Source organism: Acomys minous (genome assembly GCF_964271855.1).
Source record: "Acomys minous genome assembly, chromosome: 5".
NCBI classification, from domain to species: Eukaryota; Metazoa; Chordata; class Mammalia; order Rodentia; family Muridae; genus Acomys; species Acomys minous.
The window spans coordinates 2,566,083-2,593,254 of NC_140494.1; the positions used below are offsets into that span (position 1 = coordinate 2,566,083).

Genomic DNA, 27,172 nt, shown 5'->3' on the forward strand with positions numbered 1-27,172 from the left:
ATGTAATCCACCACATAAACAAACTGAAAATAAAAAACCACATGATCATCTCTTTGGATGCAGAAAAAGCATTTGATAAAATCCAACACCCATTCATGTTTAAAGTTTTAGAGAGATCGGGAATACAAGGCACTTTCCTCAACATAATAAAGGCTATATATAGGAAGCCAATAGCCAAAATCAAAGTAAATGGTGAGATACTCAAGGAAATTCCTCTAAAATCAGGAACAAGGCAAGGCTGCCCACTCTCTCCATATCTTTTCAATATAGTACTCGAAGTTCTAGCCAGAGCAATAAGACAACATAAGGAGATCAAGGGTATTCAAATGGGAAAGGAAGAAGTCAAATTATCCCTATTTGCAGATGATATGATAGTCTACATAAGTGACCCTCAAAATTCCACCAGAGAACTCCTACAGCTGATAAACACCTTCAGCAAATTGGCTGGATACAAAATTAACTCAAAAAAGTCTGTAGCCTTCCTATACACAAATGACAAGCTTGCAGAGGAAGAAATTAGGAAAACTACACCCTTCTCATTAGCCACAAGTAATATAAAGTACTTAGGAGTTACTCTAACTAAGCAAGTGAAGGACCTGTTTGAAAAAAATTTCAAAACCCTAAAGAAAGAGATTGAAGATGACATGAGAAGATGGAAGGATCTACCTTGCTCATGGATAGGGAGAATTAACATAATAAAAATGGCCATCCTACCAAAAGCAATCTACAGATTCAATGCAATCCCTATCAAAATACCTACACAATTTTTTAAAGACATTGAAAGTTCAATTCTGAACTTCATATGGAAAAACAAAAAACCCAGAATAGCTAAAACAATATTGTGCAATAAAAGGTGCTCTGGAGGAGTCTCCATACCTGATCTCAAACTGTACTATAAAGCAATAGTAATTAAAACAGCATGGTACTGGCACAGCAACAGGCTGGTTGATTAGTGGAATCGAATCGAAGACCCAGATATGAATCCACACACATATGGTCATTTGATTTTTGACAAAGAAGCTAAATCCATTCGATGGAAAAGGGATAGCATCTTCAACAAATGGTGCTGGTCTAACTGGATGTCTATGTGTAAAAAAATGCAACTGGACCCATATTTGTCACCTTGTACAAAACTCAAATCCAAGTGGATTAAAGACCTCAACATAAAACCAGAGACACTAAGTCACTTAGAAGAAAAAATGGGAAAGAGCTTGGAACATATTGGCACAGGAGACAACTTCCTGAACAGAACACCAACAGCCCAGGCATTAATGTCAACAATTAATAAATGGGACCTCATGAGGCTGAGAAGCTTCTGTAAGGCAGGAGACACTGTAAAGAGAACAAAGCGACAGCCTACAGACTGGGAAAAGATCTTCACCAACCCTACGTCTGACAAAGGTCTAATATCCAAAATATATAAAGAACTCAAGAAATTAAATACCACCAAACCAAATAACCCAATCAAGAAATGGGGCATGGAACTAAACAGAGAATTCTCAACAGAGGAATATCAAATGGCTGAGAAACACTTAAAGAAATGCTCAACCTCCATAATCATCAGGGAAATGCAAATCAAAACAACTCTGAGATTCCATCTTACACCCATCAGAATGGCTAAGATCAAAAATTCAAGCAACACCACATGCTGGCGAGGATGTGGGGAGAGAGGAACACTCCTTCATTGCTGGTGGGAATGCAAACTAGTACAACCACTTTGGAAATCTATCTGGTGCTATCTCAGAAAAATGGGAATAGGGCTTCCTCAAGACCCAGCTATTCCACTCCTTGGAATATATCCAGAAGATGCTCCAGCACACAACAAGAAAATTTGCTCAACCATGTTCATAGCAGCCTTATTCATAATAGCCAGAACATGGAAACAGCCGAAGTGTCCCTCAATAGAAGAATGGATAAAGAAACTGTGGTACATATACACTATGGAATACTATTCAGCTATTAAAAACAAGGACTTCCCGAAATTTGTGGATAAATGGATTGAGCTAGAAATGATCATAATGAGTGAGTTAACCCAGAAGCAGAAAGACTCAAATGGTATATACTCACTTATATTTGCATATTAGCCCAAGGGGCATGTCCTACGAAAGCCTTCACTTACCAGGAAACTGAGACAGAGGAGAGGACATTCTAGTGGGATTCTAGATGAGAGAATCATGGGAGAAAGGCAAAGTAGAAGGACCCAGAGGGTCCTAGAAGCCTACAAGTAGAACATTATGATAGGCAGATTTGGGCACAGGGGTCCCGCTCAAACTAAGGCACCAGCCAAGGACAATACAGGCGGTAAACCTTAAACCCCTACCCAGATCTAGCCAATGGACGGAACACTCTCCACAGTAGAGTGGAGAGTGGGATATTACTTTCTCACATACTCTGGTGCCTCACCTTTGACCATGTCCCCTGGAGGGGGAGACCTGATGGCACTCAGAGGAAGGACAGCAGGTTACCAAGAGGAGACTTGATACCCTATGAACATATAGAGGGGGAGGTAATCCCCCTCAGGAACAGTCATAGGGGAGGGGAGTAAGGGGAAAATGGGAGGGAGGGAAGAATGGGAGGATACAAGGGAGGGGATAACCATTGAGATGTAACAAGAATAAATTAATAATAAAAAAATAAATAAATAAATTAAAAAAAAAGAGAATAAAAGAAAAAAAAAGAAAAAGAAAAGATGCTGCCATGCAGCTCACGTGAGGAGGGTTTCTTCTGAACTGCTGACCAGAGCTGGGAAAGAGGTGTTTTCTAGGACAGCTGCTTTGCTCTGGAGTCACAAGCCATTACTGAAGGCTTTTCTTCTGGATGATGTAAGCTAGCATTAAGGTGCCTGGGTCACCAAGCACTGTGCGGGGGCAGTTATCGCCACTGGTCATCAATCTTCTCTACAGGGATCTTTTAAAACTGAAGCAAAATGGCTCTTAGTAAGTTAACAGCACCATGAATCTATTCGTTTTGAAAGTTAGAGAGCCACTGAGACTGGATACTTATTCTAACAAATATTATTTGTGAGGAATCTTTTGTAATGCAAGCTGAAGTTGGATGTAAAATAAAAAAATTCACTGATTCAACCTTTAGTGTAAAAGACATGATATAATTCAACGGATAACAAAAGCCATGAATTTGGACAGTTAAGTTACAAAGTAAAACCAGTGCACTATCAGAGAGCAATATAGGCTATTATGCTTTGAATGCAAAATGCTTTCTAGTCTCCTGTGTTTAAACAGTTGGTTCCCAGATGGTGGTGATGTTTGGGAAGGCTGTGGAACCTTGAGGAGGCACGCTCTAGTTGCAGGAAATGGTTTACTTTCCAAGTGTTAGCTATGTGACAAGACCAGAAAGGACAAAGTTAGTACAGGGCAGAGGCCAGTCTCCACTGCTCTTTCCTGTGTGTGTGTTCCATCTACACACCAAGTGTGGTGATCTGAAGGAAAAAGACCCCATAGACTTAGGAAGGGGCATTTTTGGAGATGTGGCCTTGCTGGAGAAAGGGTGCCACTTCAGGTGGGCTTTGAGGTCTCAGAAGCTCAAGCCAGGCCCAGTGGAGCCTCTTCCTGCTGCCTGTGGAAATGGCTGGAGAACTCCCAGCTGCTTCTCCAGCACGTCGCCATGCTTCCCGCCATGACAACAGGCTAAACCTCTCAACTGTAAGCCGGCCTCAGTGAGATGTTTTCCTTTATAAGAGTTGCTAAGATCACAGTGTCTTTTCACAGCAATAGAAACTGTAACTAAGGCACCAAATAATACAATATACTCCAATCTAAGTGGTCAGGACACAGTGAAAAAGAGAAGACAGCTGCTCTCCGGCTGTTACTTAAGTCCAGCTCTCACTGAGGCAATTTTCATTTCTAAAATATTTTATGATATGATACTTATATATTTATGTTTTCCTAAATTTTACTTACCAATCATAAATACTGTTCTTTATCTTCCTGTGTTTTTAAAAAGTGAGACCATGGCTGTCTAACTATGTTTATTTTTTAAGCAATTATGAATGCTCTTGAAATATTCATGTTAATTTGTGGTATAGTTTTAACATTTTTTTTCTTTTTACAATTCTGTGTTCCTAATTACACCCCAGGAAGAAACTACTTGATTTCATTATTAGATGGGCATCAGATGGTGGAGTACTGCCTGTCAGTTTTCTTTTTTTCTCTTGATTTTCTCACAGCTTTTTATCCTGTGACTTGATTTTTCAAAAAGCAGAAGAGGACTTCTAGAGACAGAGACATCTTTATTATTTCTCTGGAATTACATTTTAATTGCTCTTTTACATTATCATTACTTTTTTTGCTAATGTTGAGGTACTGAAACAAAATCTTGTCATTAAAAATTTAAGCTTTTTTTAGTTGAATAAACTGTCACAGTGTAGTATAAAAGTCAAATACCATGTGGGGATATGGCTCACTGACCAAGAGCACTGGCTGTTCTTCCAGAGGACCCTGGTTCAAGTCCCCATACCCACACGGCAGTGCATACCCATCTTCTGGCTGGTATGGGTACCAGGTGCAAACACATAAAATATCCAGAAACATAAAAATTATTTTTAAATGATTTTTAAAGGTCAAATATGGCTGGGTGTGATACTGCATACCTGCAAATTCTTGTATTTCAGAGGTAGAGGCAAGAATATCAGGACGTCATGGCCAGTCTCAGCTACACAGTAAATCCAAAGCCAGCTGGGACAACATGAGATAGTGTCACAAACTAAGAAACCAAGTTTATTATCTTTCTGCATCCTGTAGATTAAACCAACCTGCCAGGTAAGTAGGGCCAGAGAGACAAGCTGCTAGATCGTCCCGCCCCACCCCACCCCATTTTGCCTTTGCTCATCCTTCTGATGAGTTTGGTACTGTATTTCATGTTTCCCTAGTATTTTTTTATTCTATAATTTGCCTAGAGAAAAGGGGAACATACAAAATATTATGGGACAGGGACTTTAGTAAAGAAGTAAGTTTTTAATACTTTACTACTTTAATACTTGGGTGTCTCAGTCTGTTTCTTTCATTGCAACAGAATGCTATGCAGACTGATCAATATGGATAAAGAGGCTTATTGAGTTTCCAGTTCTGGAAGTTTGGAAGAAATCCAAGAACAGGTTGCAGGCACTGGTAAGTACCATGTGCTATAACATAAAATAATGGAAGCACTTACATGACAAGTTAGAGCAAGCATGCTAGTCTCCTACTTCTTTCTCTCTTCATATAAAGTCATTATTGTCATCATGGGGCAGTGACCTCAACTAATCCTAATCATCCTCCAAAGGCCTCACCTCCAGATACCATTAACACATGGGTTTGGGGACCAAGTTTCCAACAAAACCCAAAACACACCATTTAGTAAATAAATATATTCTACAGGAAGCCAGAGCATAAGTATATGATTTCCTGCTGTCACCTGCCTGACCCTCGTAAAGATGGAAACACATGTAAACAGAGACGCACGCATACAGACACACATAAAGACGAGATCATGCTCTTTCTACTTCCTGTTCTTTAACTTCTGTTCTTAAAAAGCGTCAACATGCCACTTAAATATTGCCCATTCTGCTTGCAGGCTGCTTTCTCTGAAAACACTAACCAGATTAGCCATAGCCATCATCTGCCTCTGGCAGCCACACAATGGAGGCACAGTACCCTGGCTAGCTGTCAGTCTGCTCCCTTCTCCAGCACTCACCAGGGTCCTCTGCTGCCTCTTTAAGGCTTCTCTGCATGCTGGCAATCTATCAAGCAGGGCACTGGAGGCTTCATTCATTATATATGACCCAGAACCTTCCAATATGTTCTACTTTGTGCAAGAGACATTCTATAGTACTTACAAGAAAAAAACCACAGTAAGGTACTCAGCAGTTAGTGAGCCATGATCACCATCTCACTGGGTCTGCAGCTCTGAGAAGTCTTGACTTTTCACATTTTCATAAATCTGACCCATGGGCATCTGTGCCATGGGCATGTTCTCACTGGCACCCATGGCACAGATGCAGGAGCCACCTAAACAGCTTTCTTATAACTCTCCCAACTTCTCAATTTATGCTCTGTACTTCTCCTCTCCTCTATCTCTCTCTCTCTCTCTCTCTCTCTCTCTCTCTCTCTCTCTCTCTCTCACAGAAATGAACCATAAAGTGACAAATGTGCCAAAGGGCCAAAAATCTACCAAGAGTGCACAAATGCATCTGCAATTTTATCTTCACTGATTACCATAGATAAGAATCGAGCATTTTTTAATTAAGTGGACTAAAAACCAGGCAAGCAATCAGCTATACTATGATGTTTACTGGAAGTTCAATTTCTCTTTCATTACCAGGCAGAATAAACTGTCTCTGAAAGATTATTAAACATGGGACACAATTTGATTAAGATGACAACATAGAAGAAATGTCAGTCCCACTTCAAGCCAGAATAATTAGTCCTCTGGAGTCTTTTTTTCTACAACAGAATGGCAAAATCTAACAGCCAAATGTTGATTTTCCCTCAAAAATTGCAAGCATTATGCAAAATACACATGATGGTTAATTTGGACTGTCTTGATTGGATTATGAAACACTTTGGATACTAGTAAGACACACCTTTGCATATGACCGAGAGGGCATATCCAGAGAGGATTAACCTCAAAGAGAAGTTGAAGGAAAGATCCTCCCTAAACGTGGTCAGTACCATCCCATAAACTGGGCTCCTGGGCTGAGTAAGGAGGAGGAAATGAGGGAAGCAGAGTCCCATCATTCCTGCTCTCTGAGTCCTGGTCTGCTGAGAAGTGAACAAGCAGCTGCTTCATGCTCTTATCACCAGAGCGCTGCCTACCACCATGCTTTCCACATAATAAACCATGTCCCTCTAAACTATGAACCAACATAAATATCCCCTTTAAGTTGCTTCTTGTCAGATATTTGATAACAATGAGAGCAATGAAAACAATACAACATGAGGATTGTATCACCTTCTACACTGTACATGACAATGTTATTTAATAAAGTCCCATTTTGTATTTGCACTAAAATCTTTAATGAAGCCTTTTCACAGGCCCACATAAAATAGTTTCATAGGACTTACCAAAGCTATTTTTCTTTAACCTAATAACTTACCTTCACAACTCTCACACATGAAAAATTCATGTCAAGTCTTCAGAGAATACTTTGAAGAAAATGGTATGCAGTCAGCACAAAATGCTATGAGAGTCACTGTGTCAGCTCGTTTTCCCAAAACAACAATCCACATCATGCTATGCATAGGATTCAACATTCACATGAAACATCAGCCAGAGGACACTTTTCTATGTTCAAATATTATAGAGACAATTAGAGAAATAGACAAATAGAGAATGTTAAAATGAATGCCAAGTATGTACGCTACCTGTATCAAATGTATTCAGGAACAAATTAAATAAAGAATGAGAAAAAAAAAAACCCACAGAACTTAAACTAAGAAAGTGTGTTTTGTCTCCCAAAGATATTCAGTGCTCTTCAATTTTGGTTACAGTATGAGTCATAACAGCCAACTTATGAAAAAACTGAGGTGCCCAACAACAGAGCAAACCTTAAGGAAAATGTAGCATATATACATAGTGGGATTACTTTACAGCCATAGAAAAGATAAAACTTAGGTTGTGAAGGAAGCGCAGTTTAAAACAAACACTGGAAAGTAACCAGGATCATCCATCATTTTTTTGACAGGAGGAAACGAATGACGCCTAGTCACCTGGAATGCCAGAGTGAAAAGTGGCCAATCAACCTGCTGATTATTTGCTATTCTATTAGGAGGCAGCCTCCACCTGAATCCCCCCAATATCCTGTGCATTGCTCAAGGCCCTAATCCTGCAGTTAATAAAACACATCCCCTATGAAAGAGACCCTACCAGTGCTTTGCATCTCCACAAATTCTCTATTCTTATGTGTATCGCAGATCCTTCCTCTAGGACAACTATTCTCAACCTGTGGGTCATGACCCCTTTAGGGGTCAAATATCAGGTTCTATATATCAGATATTTACATTATAATTCATAACAGTAGCAAATTTTAGTTATGAATTAGCAACAAAATAATTTTATAGTTGCGAGTCACCACAACATGAGGAATTGTATTAAAGGGTCCCAAGAGTTAGGAAAGCTGAGGAACCAGTATTCTAGGCCTAGCCCTGAACTCTGTTTATCAACCAATAGAATTCTTATTGTAAAGATCACAGGTCACAAGTTCTACTGTATTTAAGTGTGTAAGAAAACCATGAGGTCAGGCTTTGAAGGTTCAAACCCAGTGCCTGCAAAGTTGGTATTGTGTGGAGGAATGTCTTGAGTGGATGTAACAACTGTCAATAAAACACTGTTTAGCCAAACAGCTGGGTAGAAGGACAGGAAGTGAAAGGCGGGACTTCTTGGAGAGGAGGAGGAGATGGGAGTTGACAGTTAAGGTTGACAGTTGATGGAGAGAGAGGAGGAGAGAAGCTGCCAGAGAAGGATCAGATTGGCACATGCTTGGGATATGTGTAGGTTATGAGGATTAGAGCAGTTTATTTTAGTTTATTGTTAGATTAATAGCAGTTTAGATTTTGCCTGACATAGTGCTTGTAGCTTTGAATTACATTTCATTCTCTTTGTGTCAGTAATTGGCTTCCTTGGCTGAATAGAATCAATTTATTGTAACAGTGCTGTTTTATTCTTTACCTCTCCCTACAGACTGTAGGGCTTGTAGGTAGGAGGGGGAATAGGTGGGGGCTGGGGGGAAGTAGGTGGTGTTCCTAACAAGATCGCTTGTAGGAAAATTGATGCAATTGGAGACAATCACATTAAATGAAGTTAGTCAGTCTGAAAAAGACATACTGTATGTTTTCTCTTATTTGTGGTTCCTAGATTTTACATAGTCATATAAAGGAATGTATACATATATAAATAAAGGGGAAAGTAACATTTATGGAAGTAAAAGGCTTAATGGGAGCAAGGAGTGTTGAAGAAAGATTGGAGAAACAGGCTAGGGGCAGGGTATACAAAAGGTATGATATGTACCTTTAAGAAAATAAGTATATTCAATGTTGAAATGAGTTTTATCTCATGCAGTCAGTTGTTGAGACTGAGAAGTCTAATCCCAGTAGTTTATTATAAAGATCATCTGCTAACAAAACCAGCACTGTTTAAATGTGCATGACAACTAAGCAAGGAAGTAAGACTAAGAAAGGCGATGGGGTACAAGGAAAACACCGGAGAGTAAGCCTGGACTCCAAGGCCATCTTGGACTTTTCTTACACTGTTTTTCCCAATTCAACTTAAAATGCTGAAATTGTAGCATATCTTTTTCTGTTCCTTTATTTGTTCCTGAATCTGAGGACTGATACCAATCAGAAAGGTGGCATATTTGGGAACATCACCACCCACACCAGGGAGGAGAAAAGGAATGAAAAGCCATTACCTGCCGTGAGCTGTGTCCAGAGACCTCTCCCCCTCATGACACTGTGCCCCCAAGCCAGGGCAATATATTTACACAAAGCCAGGGCAAATTGTGCACGTACTTCTGGTTCATTATTTCTGTCTATACACTAGACAATCACTGTCTTTCCACAGCTTTATAACTGACAATGTAAACTCCTCACCCTGATGGGGATGGCATGGCTGAAGGCTTTCTGCACTTGGACTCTACCCCACAGCAATGCAGTGAATTCTTTCTCCTGTCCCAGAGTAGGAATGAGTGAGTACACTGCTCAGACTGTTGTCCAAGACCTCTACCCATGGGTTCTCTCTCACCCAAGTGGCCTATGAATAGGCCTCAGGTAGGCTGCAAACGGCTGACTACATGGCACACTGTGTTCAAGCTGGAGCGGACTTTCAGCAGACCATGTTATGAAAATAATGTCAGCCTACAGGCAACACCCTATGTCACTTGATGAAATAGAAGCAGATAAATAAAAATTCAAAATGGCCTATGATTCCACTGTGGAAATCATGCTGTGGGCATAAACTCCTAAGAAACCCCATGGCCCACACCAGCCTCTCCTGGAAAATGATGTAGGGCTACCACATATGGAAGAGAACTGAAATTGTGTTTGTTTGAACACTATTCTTACTCATTTATCTAAAAGTAATTAGGTACCAACTATTTACCAGATAGAGATTCACAAAGGGTGAATAAAGCAGTAAGTGTCACAGCCACTGACTGAAGTCAGTGAGTCTATGCCAACAGCAGAGCTAAGAAGTTAGCTCTGTAAATATGAAGTGGCCAGGGTCACCTTGGCAGAGGGAACAGGAGGTAAACTTGAATGCCACTCCTGTGAGGGTCAGCAGGGGAAGCTGTGTTCTCCAGACTCTCATCTAAGCGAGGCACCTGCACCAGGCTTTGGCCGGACTGTGGTTGGTGAACAGGAGGAGAACACTTAGAAGTGGTTGGGAACCCAGGTGAGGGGCGATGGGCCTGGAAAGCCGTAGGGAAGACAAAGTGGTTGGATTCAGACACATCCCTACAGAGTGGGCAGAGTGGGTATGAGAAAGGAAAGAACAATGACTGTCACATAAGGATGGGAGAGAAAGAGGTAAGTTATCAGTCACTTTCAATAGTACAAGTACACTTACATGCTTATTCTACTAAAGCCATTAAGCAGGAGTGAATACCGGTGACAAATGCTTCAATCACAAGTCACATCCTGTGTGCCTCCCATGTGTAAGCAAAATTGTACTGTAAGAACAGGGGCAGGATACACAAGACAAGAGGTGGTATCTGGTCCTCAAGGACTCCTGGATCATGCCAACTCTCAATGAATGGTGGAACTATGAAGGCGAGCAGGTACAGAGGAGACTCAGGCACCAGGCTGCTCCTCATGACCAGCCTCACAACAGCCACGGCAGTGATGCTGGTTATTAGGAAGTGGAGGTACTAGCATGTGCATTTACAGGCAAAGACCTGCATAATCAAAGGGGACTGGTGCACATACATAGCCAGACATAACAAGAAACTCAACAGGTCTTATGAAATGCCTCTTTTAGAAAATAAGGATATTGGTGAAAGTCAAAATGAAATCACGTATGCTCAAGAAAATGGATTAGCAGGTAACAGTGCTTGTCATGGAACCTGGTGTTTGGTTCCCACATCTGTAAACCCAGAACACCTACAGGTGATACAGGAAACAGGGGAATCAGCAGTTTGTGTCTGGCTAGCCTGGAGTATGCATCACAGAAGAGACCCTTAACAAGGTGGCAGGAGAGAACTGATGCCCAAAAGTTGTCCCCAACCTCCACATGCATATGTAATATATATGCATTCCCACTCATGCACTCTTTCTTACAATAATTAAAGAAAAGAAAAATGCAAATACTTGGAAAAGCTCAGAAAACTATGAAGTAGTGGTAAATTCTAGGGAATTCATATCAAACCCATAGTGAGAACTTGCTAAAAAGTCCTAAGATGCAGCTACATTTTTCTACCATTTAAAAAGAATTAGGATAAATGTTGTAAGAAGCCCACTGTAGAAACCACCCCTCCAGCCCCACCCCCGATACACAGACCATAAGGATGCACCCAGCCAGAATGAAGAATGCTTTCTACACCAGAAATCTTGGGTCTTGGAGATTCCCTAACACATGTCAGCAGGTGTATTTTGAGTTAAAACAGAAACAACTGATTAGGAAGAGGACATTTCGTAACAGTAACTCTTTTTTTTTTCCAAGACAGGGTTTCTCTGTGTAGCCTTGGCTGCCCTGGACTCACTTTGTAGACCAGGCTGGCCTCACAGCGATCCGCCTGCCTCTGCCTCCCGAGTGCTAGGATTAAAGGCGTGCACCACCACGCCGGCGTAACAGTAACTCTTACTTGGCTGCTCTCTGAGGTGCTCCTGAGAGAGCAGGCAGTGTCTGTTACTTAGGTTACATTTGACTTCATCATGGTTTTGAGGGAGAAATGTAGAAACATGTAGAAAGGCTTCTAGTTGTACTAGTTTGCATTTGTATACAAGATGTACATAAGTTCATCCAAATGAATATTTCTATCATTCAGTTTCCATTCAGAACCATTCACACATATTAGGTGAACATGGTTCAAACTGTGCTGTCTCTCAAGCCTACTTTAACTCATTCTTTGTGGACTTTAGAGTCATTTAAGATGTGTACAGGTGCCCTAAAAGCTTGCCAAGTCAGCTAGACTGGCTAGCTGGAAAGCCTCAGTATCCTTTCTCTGCCTTCCAGCTCTGGGTATAGAGCTACGCAGCATCACACCAGCTTGTATGTGGGTGCCAGGGGTCTGACTGTAGGCTTACATGCTTATGCAGCAGCCACTTTCCCTACTGATTATCTCAGCAGGCCTATGGATAGTCATTTTTAGTTGAAGCTATGGAAAGCTATGATTTTTGTGAAACAGACAAAAGATGTCTTAGTGAAACCTCTGCATTTGAGCGTCTACTTAAATTCTGTGGTGGTAACAGTACAGTTTTTTAAGCGCCCAAAATAGGTTTAATCTATACAACAAAATTTAAACTTCTAGCCAGCCTTAGGCCATTATGAATTTATATGAAACAGTCTTCCAGAAAAGTTGACAGATACCCAGCTGTATCACAGAAGATGTGGTAAGGAAGCAAATCTGAACTGAATTACATACATATATAAAACAGCAAACCTTTCAGTAGTGATTAGTTACCAGGTTATGGATTTGGTCATTATAGCCAAAGCCTGCCTGCAGAAATTCCTACTCTAGCACCTATTAGAAATCACACAAAACCTTTATTGTCTCATGAGGTTAACTGACTAAGTTACCAAGAAAATGTATTATGTGTAAAAGTCAGTAACAAAACAACTGTCAGTGCCGCTGAGAGGAGACGGGGAGTGTGTAGCAGCCTTCAGTCTAGCTGAACTGTTTATAGATCATCAACCGGGGTACAGTCAGATTTGAGTGTAACTGCTGACTGATGCCCAACACAGCTCCAATTTGACCTAAGCTTTTTCAGAAGCTAGATATCACATCTTATTTTGGGAAAGATTATCTCTGTAAAGGCTGAGGTTTTGAAAATATTTTCGAAAAAATTAGATAACTAAAATATAGGCCTAATTTTTCAAAAGCACATTGATATTATCACACATACAACAGCATGTTCTAGCATAGCACACTGAAGTAGGCAGCTCTTTGCAAGCTCTCAGCACTGTGGGAACTCAGTGTAGCTCTTAGGGCCAGGTGTCACCGACTCTTATTCTAAGCATGGAGATTAGAGGTTGACCAACACTAGATGTCTTCCTCAACTACGTTCCACCTGGTTTTCTCAGACAGGATCTCTCACTGGACCTGTGCCTCATCATTTTTGCTAGACTGCCTGGCTAGAGATTTCCTGTCTCTAATTCCCCAGCACTGGAATAAAGACTTGTACCGCTGAACTCATATGGCTGGTGGGGACCCAAGTTAGAATTTTCCTGCTTATGCAGCAAGCACATTACTAATTGAGCATCTCCCCAAGCCCTTCACTGACTCAGCTCTGTAGGCAGGCATATTTCTCCACAGAAATTTCTTCCCAGGCCTCCTCTGGGAAGTGAAATCAGTCATGCAAAAATTATTCAAGGTATTATTTAGAAATGAAATGTTAGTTTCAGAAACTATGCTATAATTTCTAGTACTACTCAAGGCTTGCTGCTTCATTTTAAGGGCATCAGTCTGAGTTGAAGAAAGATTGTTTTGTCAGATGTGGTAACACACACCTATAATCCTAGCACGGAGGATCCTCCTACCTCAGCCTCTGGAATTCAAAGTCACTCTGGGCTACACAGTGAGTTTAAATCCAGAGAGACCTACATACATAGTGAAGCCTGTGTCATAATAAAAACAATAAAAATGTAAAAGAAATAGTCTGTTTCAACTCTAGTTACATGCATTTATAATTCTGAAATCCACACAGGAAGGGATGGAGTATAATTTGTTGTACTTGTGAATGCTTCATGTGGTCACAACATTTAAAATCCTACCTTTTCAGGGTTGGAAATGTATTATGATGGTGGAATCCTTGTCAAGCATGTGAGACTAGGTTTAGTCCTCAATATCAACAAAAAGCAAGTTAAAACAAAAACAAAATCAAAAAACCCTCAAAACATGTCTACATGTATATTCTAAATTGAGTATCTCTGACACAAAATGCTTGGAATAAAGCATGCTCTGAAATTTGACTGGTGCCCTGATTTTGAAATTTTTCATATGCACAATATTTTGTGGACAGAAAATGTGTAAATACAAAATTCATTTATATTACATATCTTATTCATATATCCCAAAGATAATTCTACAGGTATTTAATGAGTGTGTATAATTATAGTGGGTATAAATTGAGTTTTTAGGAAAGCAGGTGTCATCATATCAGGCACCATAGCGACAATCTGTGATTGTCTCGCATCATGATTCCTCTCTCCAAATTTGTGTGCTACCAATGGGCAACTATTTTCACAATTATCACATGTAAGTATTTAGCAGGGCAAAATATGCACACCATTATTACAGGAAAAAAGTAATGCGTCAGCGTAGCCAAGCTGCCTAGTAGTATCCCCATAATCCCTGTAGCACCTGTCAACAGCAAACAATGGCAGCCACCAATCTCCACCTGTGATGGAATTTTTTTTTTTTTTTTTATAGAAAAGTGGCCACACATGTTCACTGAGAAGCATCAGAAGCAGCAGGAGTCTTCTCCAGGGACAAGGAGGTATCTGCCTGCTGTGTGCTTAAAATGTTTCCTCCAGAGCCATTGGCCTCATGCAGCCACAAGTGATTGCTGCTCCAGTCCTTCAGTGAGTCCACCTCACCTCTCACCATGCCACTGTTGCCACTTTAAGTGTTATCCCTACCACTGTTACTATGGTCACCTCTTCTACCATTTTCAATGAATAATGGAGCCTCATTACTGATGTGAAAAAAGTTCAGTGTCTACTTCCTCCAGCTGACAGATTCTAAAGATGTGTTTGTTTTGCAGAAGGAGCTCCCCCACCCACTCCACTTGACATATGGAATCCATCAATACTTTGTTCACTATCATAACAGGCAATAGTCTGTCTTTTGTCTTTGTAACCTAAATACTGTTAGCAGCACATATGACACACTATCCTTCTGGATACCTTCCATTTCTATGCCTCTATTCAAGAAAGTGCTTTTATACTGACTATCCATCCATAAAACATCCTGGTCAGATGGGTGGACTCATGAAAGCATGTGACAACACCTTTCTAATGAACATTTCATTAGGAGGATAAACAGCATAGCCATCTAGGAATAACAACAATCTTGCATCTGTCACCCAGTCCAACTTCATTGCCCTAAGCAGGCACTGCCAAGATGAAATGTTTCGGAAACCAATTAGGAATGACATCCTTGGCAAACTGTGACAGTTGGTACAAGAAGAAATTCCTTCCCTTAGAGCAGTGGTTCTCAACCTTCCAAATGCTGTGACCCTTCTATATAGTTCCTCATGTCTTGGTGACCCCCAACCATAACTACTTCATAACTGTAATTTTGTTATGAATGCTAAATATCTGATATGCAAGATATTTAATCCCTGTGAAAGGGTTGCTCAACTTTCAAAGGGGCCACAAGCCACAAGTTGAGAAGCACTGCTTTAGAACAAGTTTGCCGGGGTTTTGCCAGCAAGTTCACTTTGGGATGACTTAGCGTGACTCACACAATTATTCCTTGTAAGCATCCTTTATCCTTGTAGGGACTGTCCTGACAGCTGTTGTCAGTGTCTTTCTAGGGAACAGTAATGCTGTAAAATCTGTTTCATTACCATTACATACATGGTCTGGCACTCCATTTTCATCAACAATGATGACCTTGTTAACTTGTCAATGAATTTTATCCTGCTTTGGGGTCAGGAAATGTACTTTCATCACAGATGCAAGCTTGGTACAATATCTTTTTGGGAGCTACTGGTCTACGTCCCCAAGGGTTAAGGTCTCTAACTCCTGGGCTCAGGTTGTCCTTCCTTCTCAGCATTTAAATATCTAGTAACATGGGTATGGACCACACCTTGCTATGCTGTGCCTTTTCTTAAAATTTGGCACAATCACCCTGATGAATATTTACAGTTCTTTCCATTTGCAGGGGAGGGGGTTGATGGAGCAGTGGGGGCACTGGACGCTGATGAGCCACTCTGACCAAGGCCAAGAGCTTCCTGCCTCGCTCCTGCACTGTTCTTCTAGTCTCTGTTCACTTGGTTCAACACCTCAGAGCACAAGGATTATCCCTCCTTGGCTCAGGTTACGCATGGTGGTCATTCCAATACCAACTTCTTTAAGATGATTTTACTTGTAACAGTGCCCAGTTTCTCCAATAGCTTGGCTTTCTATACACCACACTCAAACACTTCTTTTTTCTTGTATTATCAATGGAAAAACTGTAGGTCTATTCCTTCTCCCTTTTCTCAATATTTCCCATAGTAGCTTTACTGTATAGAGCATAATTAAACAAATCATGCAATGCTTAATGCTCATGGGCCTTGTTCTCCTAGGGGGCATGCTGGGAAACTTGTAATTGGCATGCCTGGCTTTCACATATGCCATGTTACTACTACTTATGAATATGCTTTAGTGAATACAGGTGTGCCTGGAATAGGGACTCAGAAAGTGAAGGATCTGGGTCATTATGTCCCCTTTTAGATATTAAATGAGCTGCATGTTATGTTCCTATAATTTGACTGTTACTTGTTATATGAGGGGAAAAGGGAAATAAAGAGCAGAGTGTTGGGTACATTCTCACATTCATTAATGACACCTACAGCATCCAAAGACCTGATGGTTTTGTATGTGGTTTCCAAGCCACAGAAATAGAGATGAATTATGGAGAATATGTGCACATGAATTAAAAGGGAATCAAGTTCTTAGTATTCTGCAGTTTTCTGTAAGATCTATGCTATTTTTTATTCAAATGCTCTTAAGAATAGGATGTCTCTTTTGTTACACTGTTGTATGGATGGTTATGAAAATCTGCAGATGGCTCAGGTACAGGAGAATCTTATTTGTCGCTCCAGGGCCAGTACCCACCCCCTTTCCTCTACTGCCTTCCAAATTGCTCAAAGGGAACTGTGAAAGGCCTTGTGCAGACAAGCTAAACTCAGCCAGGCAAACTTTGCAAGGCTGAGATATCTCTGGCCTTGAAACATTGTCTCCCAGAGGGGTAAGCAGAAATCGACTATCAGAGACGCAGCATACCATTCTACTCTCTACTTAGCAAAGGGAAGATGGCACCATGAAGCAGAGGTAGTCTCTGACAATGGGAAGAGAAATGTAACCCACCTCAGGGAAGGACACAGCAGGGTCCTCTATGAGGGACCATTTTTCTTTTCTCACTTAGTCAAATCTTTGGGGGGGGGGGAAGTAAAGTTATTTCTAGAGATTGGACCACTTGGATTTTCAGTAGAACCAATTTAGTCCCAGTTTGTAGGCAGGAATTGAATTGTCAGGAAGTATGTTATTTCCTATCAGTTGAGATGACTAAGAAAGAATTTGTGCTGTAAAACCACAGAGAGCTGTTGTACTTACCACTTCACAATCACATTTGCTCACTGAACATAGAATCTCACCTCATACTCTACATGATGATATGCTTCTAAGGAAATGAGGATAAACTGAAGATGTATTTGTTACAGAACCTACTTAGAGTTATAATATCTTTCTCTCTCTCTCCCTCTCCCTCTCTCTCTCTCTCTCTCTCTCTCTCTCTCTCTGTGTGTGTGTGGAGAGAGAGAGAGAGACAGAGAGAGAGAGAGACAGAGAGAGAGACAGAGAGAGAGAGACAGAGACAGAGAGAGAGAGAGACAGAGAGAGACAGACAGAAAGAGACAGAGAGAGAGAGAGAGACAGAGACAGAGACAGAGACAGAGAGAGAGGAAAGAGGGGGGTCATGTGAAGGTCAAAGGTTAATATGGGATATTTTCCTAAGTCATTCTCTTATCTTTTGAGACAGGATCTCTCACTAAACTTGGAGTTTATCCATTTGTCAGAACTGGCTGATCAATGAGTACCACCCAGGGATCTTCCTTTGTCTCTGCTTCCCCAGTGGTACAATTACAGGTGTGTGTTGCTGAGCCTGGCACCTCACCTTCTTCAAGACATAGGTAGTAGAGATTGAACTCAGTTTTCATGGTTATATACTAAGCACTTTAGTAAGCCATCTCCCTAGCCCCTAATGTCTTTCCAGTGCTTTTAGATATATATATATATTTTTTATATTTTAAACCCATAGATATGATATAAACTGTTTCCAGCCCCTTTAATGTCACCACAAGTGACAATCTCAGTCACATTAGATTGCATAAAACATCTCTAGCATGCCATGCTTGGAGCAGCACTGTGATAACTACAGCTATAGGTATGAGCAACAGAGTCCAAAAGAACATACACCAGCTTTGTTCCAGAGACGTCAAATAGCAAGAGTTGAATGCAAGGATATTAAAAGAGAATAAATGAAATTATTAAAGCTTAGAAAATGTTCTTACTGAAAATAGTTCAGGATTATACACAGCTATTTTGACTCTCAAAATTACAAACCTTCCCCCCTTTAAATTTCTGGAGGGGGAAAAAAAGGCTACATAAGAATTTATCAGTGAAATCATTTGGCAAAAATTCTGACAAGGTAACCAGGCATGGCAACAAATGCTTATATTCCTGGCACTTTTGAAGTTGAGGCAAGAGGAGTCTGTTGTAATTTGAACAACGTTTGAATGCTTGGTCATCAAGGAATGGCACTATTTGAGAAGGATGAGGAGAAGTAGCCTTGTTGGGGGAGGTGTCTCACTGGGCGTTGGCTTTGAGGTTTCAAAAAGCACATGCCAGGCCTAGCATCTCCGTCTGCTGCCTATGGATCAGAATGTAGCTCTCATCTACTGCCCCAGCACCATGCCTTCCTGCATGCTGCCATACTCCCTGCTATGAAAACAATGGACTAAATCTCTGAAACTGTAAGCAAGCCCACAATTAAAAGCTTTCTTTTATAAGAGTTGTCTTCAAATTAAATTAAATTAAAAAAAAAAAAGAGTTGTCTTGGCCATGGTGTCTCTTCACAGCAAGAGGACAGGGACTAAGATAGGATCCAAGTTCAAAGCCACACTGAGCACATATCAAGACTCCACATTTCAGGAAACAAAACCAACAGCATTAACAGCTAGATCAGCCCCAGTGATCATTCCATATATTCCATCTTCTGCTCAGTTAACACCTATTAAAAATAGTGATGAAAAAAAACAGTGCCCTTTGAAATCAATGAACCTAGCTCCGTTTTTTGTTGTTGTTGGTTTGGTTTGGTTTTTGTTTTTTGTTTTTGTTTTGTTTGTTTGTTTGGTAGTGATGATCTTTTATAACACCCAAGATCTTCAGTAAAAACTTCATCAGCAAGAACACATATTCAGAATGACAAATTGTCCAGTCAATTCCATACATGTGGATCACATGTTTGTAACTTTTTTGGTGGCTGAGCTGCTCTTTAACAGCACTGCAAAATCTTAAGCACTTATGTTCAAAGGACAATTTAGAGATTACTATATCCAATTCTCTGACTTTTCAGCAGTATAAACGGAAGCCCTGGAACAAATGCTTTGTGAAGATTATGTGGCGGCCACGCATCAGCAAAGCTAAGCTCAAACCTAAGACTCTAGACACTTGGCCCCTGTCAAACCTGATGCTCATCTTCTTGATATCTACTCTTAGGAGCACAAGTCCTGAAAGAGAAAAATTAGGATAAACCTGTTGTACTATATAACCCTAAGTGTGTTTCATGTTTCAAGGTCAATGTCAGGTTATTCAGGGAGACCGATGGTATAATACTTCTAAAGCAGAGACTAGAATCTTGACAGTAACATGCTACACCATCCATTTACAGTAGTAACAGTCAATGTCCAGTTTGACAAGATTAAAAGTGGCTGATACTTCAAACATTTTCAGTTTCTTAGGCCTATCATCTAGTTAATAATACAACAAAATTTAAGAACATCACAGGATTTCTTACCAAAAAAAAAAAATTACTTGTAATGGTTAAATTTCATTGTCAACTTCACTGGAAATGGAATTTCCTAGGAAATAAACCTCTTGGGGTGCATAGAAGGGTAGTTGCAGAAAGTTTAATTGAGGAGAGGAGATACATGCTGAATGAAAGTGGCACCATCTAATGGTCTGGGGAAAGGAGAAAGCTGGCTGTGCACAGCTTCCATTGCTCTCAGACTTTGGCCGTTGACGCAACGTAACCTGTTGCCTCCCACTCTGTCATTCCTTCCCTGCACCAGTCAACTGCATGCTCCATCTGGGAGCCAAAATAAACTCTTCCTTCCCTAAGTTGATTTGTCAAGAATCTCATCAAAGCAACAAAAACAGTAACCAATAGACTCTTCCAGTCAATATTTTTAGGAAGCTCTATTTTTAATTAAAAATTGTTTTTGACAATTTCAACATATATACAATGTATTTTGGTTGTTTTCCCCTACCATCACCCTCCTTCATCTCCTCCCCATGCAAGCTGAGCTTCTTCTAAAGCCCCCTCACCCCTTTCATGTCTTGTTTTCACTTGTATATAACACAAAGAATTTAATTAGGGTTGGAACATACTCTTTTCTATAAAGCATAACCTCTGCTTTGAACACCGAGTTTTCAATGTTACCTCTTCTCATAGGGTGCACAACCATTGCCTGAAATAAAAACCAACTTAGAAGTAGACCCCTAAACAATGAAAGTAAGCTACAAGCTTCAAAGGCCTTCCACACCTCTTCCTGTAGTATGGATAAGTGAGGGCCTGGAGTAGTGACTGACAGCCAGCTCCAATTACTGATGATGCTGGGCAGGTGATCCTTCCTTGTGTCCATTTACAGGACTTGGCTTTTCTAACTCCAGTAGAATAAATTTTACATTTACATAACTACTTCTTCTTCCTTGTACTGTGCTGTTTGTTCTGAAGCAGGCTGGAGTGACTTATGATCAACAGTGAATGATGTTGCTCCCCGCAGAAGCATCTCAGACTGTTCTATGGCCAGGCTGTGAGAGAGCTGGTTGTCACAGTCCTCAGACCTCCTGATGTGCCATTATGCTGCTCAAAGGCTCAGAAACCCAAGGGTTCTTTTCCTTTCCTTTCTTTTTCTCACTTTCATTTTTTTTTCCAACAGAAGTACCTAGCTGGCCTGAAACTCACTATATAGAACAGACAGGTCTAGAACTCACAAGATATCAAGCTGCCTTAGCCTCCCAAGTGTTGGAATTAAAGGTATATGTTTCTACATCTGGCTAAGTTTCATAAAGAACATTTTTCTATGGGACAAAAAATAGATATGAAAATGAAACCACATGTCCAGGGTCGTGATTCAACATTTACTTCATTTCACTCCCAAATTAAAAACCAGACATTTATACAAGCTGATGAAAATTGAGTACTGAAAACTAGAAATCATGCCAGTCCCACATCTTCCAATACAGAATTCTAACAACTCAGGAAAGAATAAAACTAGAAATATTTCCCTAATTAACCAATCTAGAAAATTCAAGAGCATCCATTCTTAAATGGAAGAAAGAAATTCACCAGAGAACATGTGAAGCCCCCCCTTTTTTTGAGACAGGGTTTCTCTGTGTAGCCTTGGCTGTCCTGGACTCACTTTGTAGACCAGGCTGAATTCAAACTCAGAGACCCTCCTGCCTCTGCCTCCCGAGTGCTGGGATTAAAGGCATGTGACACCATGCCTGGCATTGGGGCCTATTCTTAAGCTCACACTAAGCATTAACTACTACCCCTGTTTCAGTTGCTCTGTCAGGACAGTGGTATACTATAAGTGAAGTGACCCAGTACCTCCGGATTGCCACAGTGAGGGCCTCTGGTGAGCTGGCACAGGGACAGATGACCTCCTGCCGAAGGCCTTTACTCTGGAAGACATTGAGAAACGCATCACAAGAAGAAATAGACCCTGGAGGGAAAGAGGGACAATGGTCAGACAAGTGTAACAATGTGATTGACTTAAAAGTATCCCATATTAGCAAAATAATTTTGAAGTTATAATTCAGATATAAACAGAGTAAATCACTGCGGAAAATCAAGACATTTACTACATTTTATTACTTATGTTACAATGAAATATAATATTTTTAAACCATTAGAAAAAGAAATTAAAATAGCAACTTCTATACAGAAGACACTTTGGGTAACTAATGAATTTAATTTATTAACTTCCGTGAAACGTGGTCTACAACTTTCAGTATGCAAGATCCAGAAAAATGAGTCAATCTAAACAAAGAAAACTTCTCTTAGATGAATTTGCATTAATTACTAAGCCCTATGAAATCTATGACTTTCAAATACAAATTAAGTTTTTTTATGCAAGATATTCTGTGGTGATGTGTATTAAAAGTAATTATTTAACTAGTTCACAGTTTAGGCAATTATTTTAGAAGTGAAGGAATCATTTATAAACTAAGTTATTTGTTTCTATGCTCACTTTCACCCATCAGGCATCAAGAAAGCATAGCCTCCTCCTGTTTACAAACACAGCTAAGCAGAGGTTACAGATGAGGTCAGAAACAGTCTTTCATTCAGTTCTGACATGTGGCTTCTGATGTTACAGACTAGTATTACAAAACCAAGCTATTTCAAGGCATATAGAGGATATATTATGGAAATATTAATTTGTTTTATCTGAGATTTATTTATTTTGGGTTCCCCCCCCCAAAAAAACAGGGTTTCTCTGTGTAGCCTTTGCTGTCCTGGACTCACTTTGTAAACCACACTGGCCTCAAATTCACAGCGATCCACCTGCCTCTGCCTGAGTGTTGGGATTACAGGCCTGCACCACTGTGCTTGGCTGTTATTGTTATTTTATAATGAAGCTTTATTAAAATGAAAGCTTAATTTATTTATTACTACAACTACAGTAGACCATAAAATAGTACTTCTTGAGCTTGCATTCTATGCCAAAGAACTATACTTGGGATTGACTCATTTTATCCTCAAGGATTATGATCTGATTATCACTGCATAGTTGAGAAAACTAAATTCAAGAAAGAACTGTCTCTACAGAATCTGATTGTTTCTTTTGATTCTAGGCCAGCCGACCATGAACACTTAGTTCAGTCTCTTTGTTATCCTGGTCTTTAAGAACACTACTTGGTTATTTTAAGATAGTCTCAATCAAGATACAGATTAGGAAAAACAAAACATCAAAGTGCCAAGAATGGCATGTGGAAAAAAAGGAGCTCTGAGGCTTGCCCATCTTTGAATCTACAATTGATGCTTCACTTACAGGGATTTGCTCCATCAGCCACTATTAACATGCGGAGGGAGGACAGGTTGACATCTCTCTGATCTCTGTGTGCTACAAGTGCCCAGTGCATGTCTCTTGATTTCACACAAGCCACTTTTGCTACAAAGGAAAATAGAAGTTATCATGTGTCACCACCAGACTGTGTGGAGCTGAAGAAGACAGGTAACTGTGATTCACCCACAGCCCAGGAGAGACCAACCTTTGTACTGGCAGACCTTCTGGATCCAGGAGAGGGGGTTAACCTTCATCAGTGAGTATGGGATGCTGATGACGTGCATCATGTTCATGACACTCTGAAACCAACAGATGAACACAAGAGGTAAGCAAAGAGGTGGGGTACCTGAGGAGAGGGCTTGCTGTTTAGATATACTGAGGCTCAGCAAAGAGCAAAAATGAGGTACTGAGGTTCACTAACACAACAGGAGCTTTCAGGGGACAAGATGGCTGACTCAAGTTAGGCTCAGTATTGTTAGGGGATACTTTGGTGTCATCCATTAAGACAAAGTAATCATTGTTGCTCAACTACCTCTGACAGAGTCAAAGAATTTAAGTCCAAATCCTTTTCTCATTAAAATGTTGTATTAAAAAGAACCCCAAAAGGAGTTTTTTAAAAGTAGAATCTCAGGGTTGGGGAGACAGCGCAATCAGTGAAGTGCCTACCAGGCAAGCATAAGGACATAAGTGTTGAGTCCCCAACACCATGGTGTCATGTGTAGGTACCCATAGACCTTGGGGGAGTGAGGAGGCACAGACAAGGAAATCCCTAAAGCTCACTGGCTAGCCAGCTTAATCCAACCAATGAGCTCCAGCTTCACAGTGAAGCTGTCTCAAAAGATAATGGCACCAGATAGTTGTCTTTGCCTTCTACACACACACGTGCACACACATGCACAGGAACCTACATACATCTACACTAAAAAGTAAATATACCACACATGCACAGGCACACACAGAGAACAACATACAAACAGCACACCATAAATATCCCAAATAAGATGATAATATATAAATACCTAAGATATTTATGAAAAAGTGTTCATCACTGCAAACCAGAGAAATGCAAGTCAAAGCTACAATGAGTTATTGCCCCTCTCAGAATGGCCTGTGACTACTCTGAGAAGAGGTAATCTCAAAGAGAGTTTGTAGGAATGTACATTGGTAGAGCAATAGTAAAAAATGGTTGGAAGAGTGTGACACACACACACAGAACCCCAGATACAAACAACATTAACAAGACAACTACAACGTGACCCACCAGAATAACTACTAGGCACACTGACAGAGGAACTGAAGTCAGTATGTTGAAGAGACATCACAGTCTGAGCTCACTGTAGCACTGTAACAGCCATGATATAGATTTAACCTAGATATCTAACAGTGGAAGGACAGAGAGAAAATGTGATACATATACACAGTGAAATATTTTGAAGACATAAGAATGGAACCCTGGGGGCTGGAGAGATGGCTCAGAGGTTAAGAGCACTGGCTGTTCTTCCAGAGGTCCTGAGTTCAATTTCCAGCAACAACGTGGTGAATCATAACCATCTATAATGAGATCTGGTGCCTCTCTGGCAGACAAGCACACATGCCGATAGAATACTGTATAGTAATAAATTAAAAAACAAAAACAAAAAAAGATGGAACCCTGGCAGGGGGTGGTGGCCCACACCTTTAATCCCAGCACTTGGGAGGCAGAGGCAGGTGGATCCCTGTGAGTCTGAGGTCAGCCTGGTCTACAAAGTGAGTCCAGGACTGCTAGGGCTAGGCACAAAGAAACTCTGTCTCAAACAAAACAAAACAAAACAAAACAAAACAAACTCTGCCACGTGTTGCAATATGGATATAACTAGAGGACAGGACATTATGTTAATCAAGATCAGTCCGGTACAGGAAGACAAAACACTGCATTGTGTTATTTATATGTGGAAGTGAAATGTTAATCACAAAGAAGAGGTGAATACAGTAGGTGTTATTAGAAGGTTGAAATGTAAGTTCAGATGCAGTGAAGAGCTGGTAAATACACACAAGATACAGCTAAGATGGAAAGATTAACCTCTAATAGTCTACAATTAGCCTTGGTCAAATGACCAAGAAGTGATAACTTTTAAAATTTTTATTTATTTACTTTATACCCCAATCGTAGCCCCTTCCTCCCTCTACCTCCCACCCCCCACTATGCAGAAAAGGGGAGCCCTCTCCCTACCAAGCCACCTCAGCATATCAAGTCACATCAGGACTGAGTGCATCCTCTTCCCCTTTGACCTGGCAAGGCAGCCCCTCCAGGGGGAAGTGATAACTTTTAATTTTCTATAGTACAGTAGGATAATAACAGTGGACAAGATTGATAGGTTCAAAATAAGCACTAGAGAAATTCTGAATGTTTTTGGAATAGAAATGACACATGTCCCATTGCCAACTAATCTGTTCCCATATTAACACATATTACATGTACTAAAATGTCACATGGGACTAAAACATGTAACTGTCAATCATAAACAAAAATATAACATTTAGTTTTATAGCCTTTCATTCTAGAAGTCAAATTCCTTTTCAAAGAAGAGTATAATAGTTGTCTCCAAATTAATGTTGCTAGTTAACACACTGTAAGTTATGCAACTCTGTAAAGGGGTCAGAACCACAGTCTTCCATCTAGCCTTGACAGCATAGATTGAGACTCTTAGACAGTTCCTTAAAGTAGATGGGGAAAAAACTGACTATATAAATGGTTGTGATTAAGACTCAGGTGGCATGCAGATAACTTGGATCTGCTGCACAGCCCCAGGAAGGACTACAGACTGTAAATGTCAGGGCAGTGTTTTCTGGCTTGGCTTTTGTGCACTAGGAATCACTGCTTCCAAGGGAGAAGCTCCAAGGGAACATGAAAAGACAACTGTACATCCCCCACCAGGAATGAGGTCTCTATAGAACCTGTGCAAACCCAGGGGCTTCTGGGGGTTCTTCCCAAAGGAGAGGGAGCCTACACATCTCCAGAATGAGGCAAAGTGTGTGCTACAACATGTTCAATCATCTGGCTTTAGGAAGAGTCAAGAAAAGGGCAATTTGTCAGTCCAAGACTGCAGACAGGGATGTAGAACAACAGAATTAAAGTGTGCTGTCCACAAGAGGGCTACTTGAGCAGCACTGGTGACACTCTCAGAGGGGCTGGGTAAAGCAGGGATACATAAGACAATGCATCATCAGAGCCATGCATCTGCTATTAGAGGAACTAACTCTAATAGTAACTATTTCTGTTCTCAAGGGTGTGATAGTGGACCCACATGTATTACAAATACAGGCAGATGAGTGTTTACTCAATACCGAACCACACCATCCTTATGCCAACACAACAGGTAAGACTCATTTCCATTTGACTCTATCAATAAATGAATTTGCCTCTCCACTCAATGGTGGAGAATGCAAATTCATTTATTGATAGAGTCAAATGGCTTTATGGGGAGGCCTGGTGGCACTCAGAGGAAGGATAACAGGTCACCAAGAAAAGACTCGATACCCTATGAGCATTTACAGGGGGAGGAGGTCCCCCTCAGTCACAGACATAGGGGAAGGGAGTAGGGGAAAAATGGGAGGGAGGGAGGAATGGGAGGATACAAGGGATGGGCTAATATGAATAAGTTAATAAAATATTAAAAAATAAATAAATGAACAAATTTGCCTGGCCTCCCAGCTACTTGGGAGGTTGAGACAGGATGATCCCGAGTTCAAAGCTAGTCTAGATAACTTACTGAGACTCCATCTCAAAAATAAAACCCAAAATAGCCAGGCTGTAGCTCAATGGTAGCACCTGCCTAATATCCAAAAAGCCCTGCATTAACTTTTTAGTGCTAAAGAGAGCTTCTTGTGCTCATGCATATGACACTCACTAGAGTCATAGCTACAACAGGCACAGAGCCCTTAGTGCAGATTTTTTAGTTCTCTAGCCCCAAATCTGTGATATTCCC

At 40.6% G+C, this 27,172-nt stretch overlaps 1 protein-coding gene across 6 annotated transcripts in view; it reads right to left on the minus strand.

The window, feature by feature from the left end:
• Positions 1-27,172, minus strand: part of DIP2C (disco interacting protein 2 homolog C) — a 377,861-nt gene that overhangs the window by 78,998 nt on the left and 271,691 nt on the right. For all 6 annotated transcript variants that reach the window (XM_084781752.1, XM_084781751.1, XM_084781749.1 and 3 more), the window contains 3 exons: positions 23,413-23,506; positions 23,193-23,312; positions 21,749-21,863 (listed from right to left, as the gene is read on the minus strand). In XM_084781752.1, the coding sequence (XP_084637878.1) occupies positions 21,749-21,863; positions 23,193-23,312; positions 23,413-23,506 (329 nt within the window). The remainder of the gene's footprint in view (positions 1-21,748; positions 21,864-23,192; positions 23,313-23,412; positions 23,507-27,172) is intronic.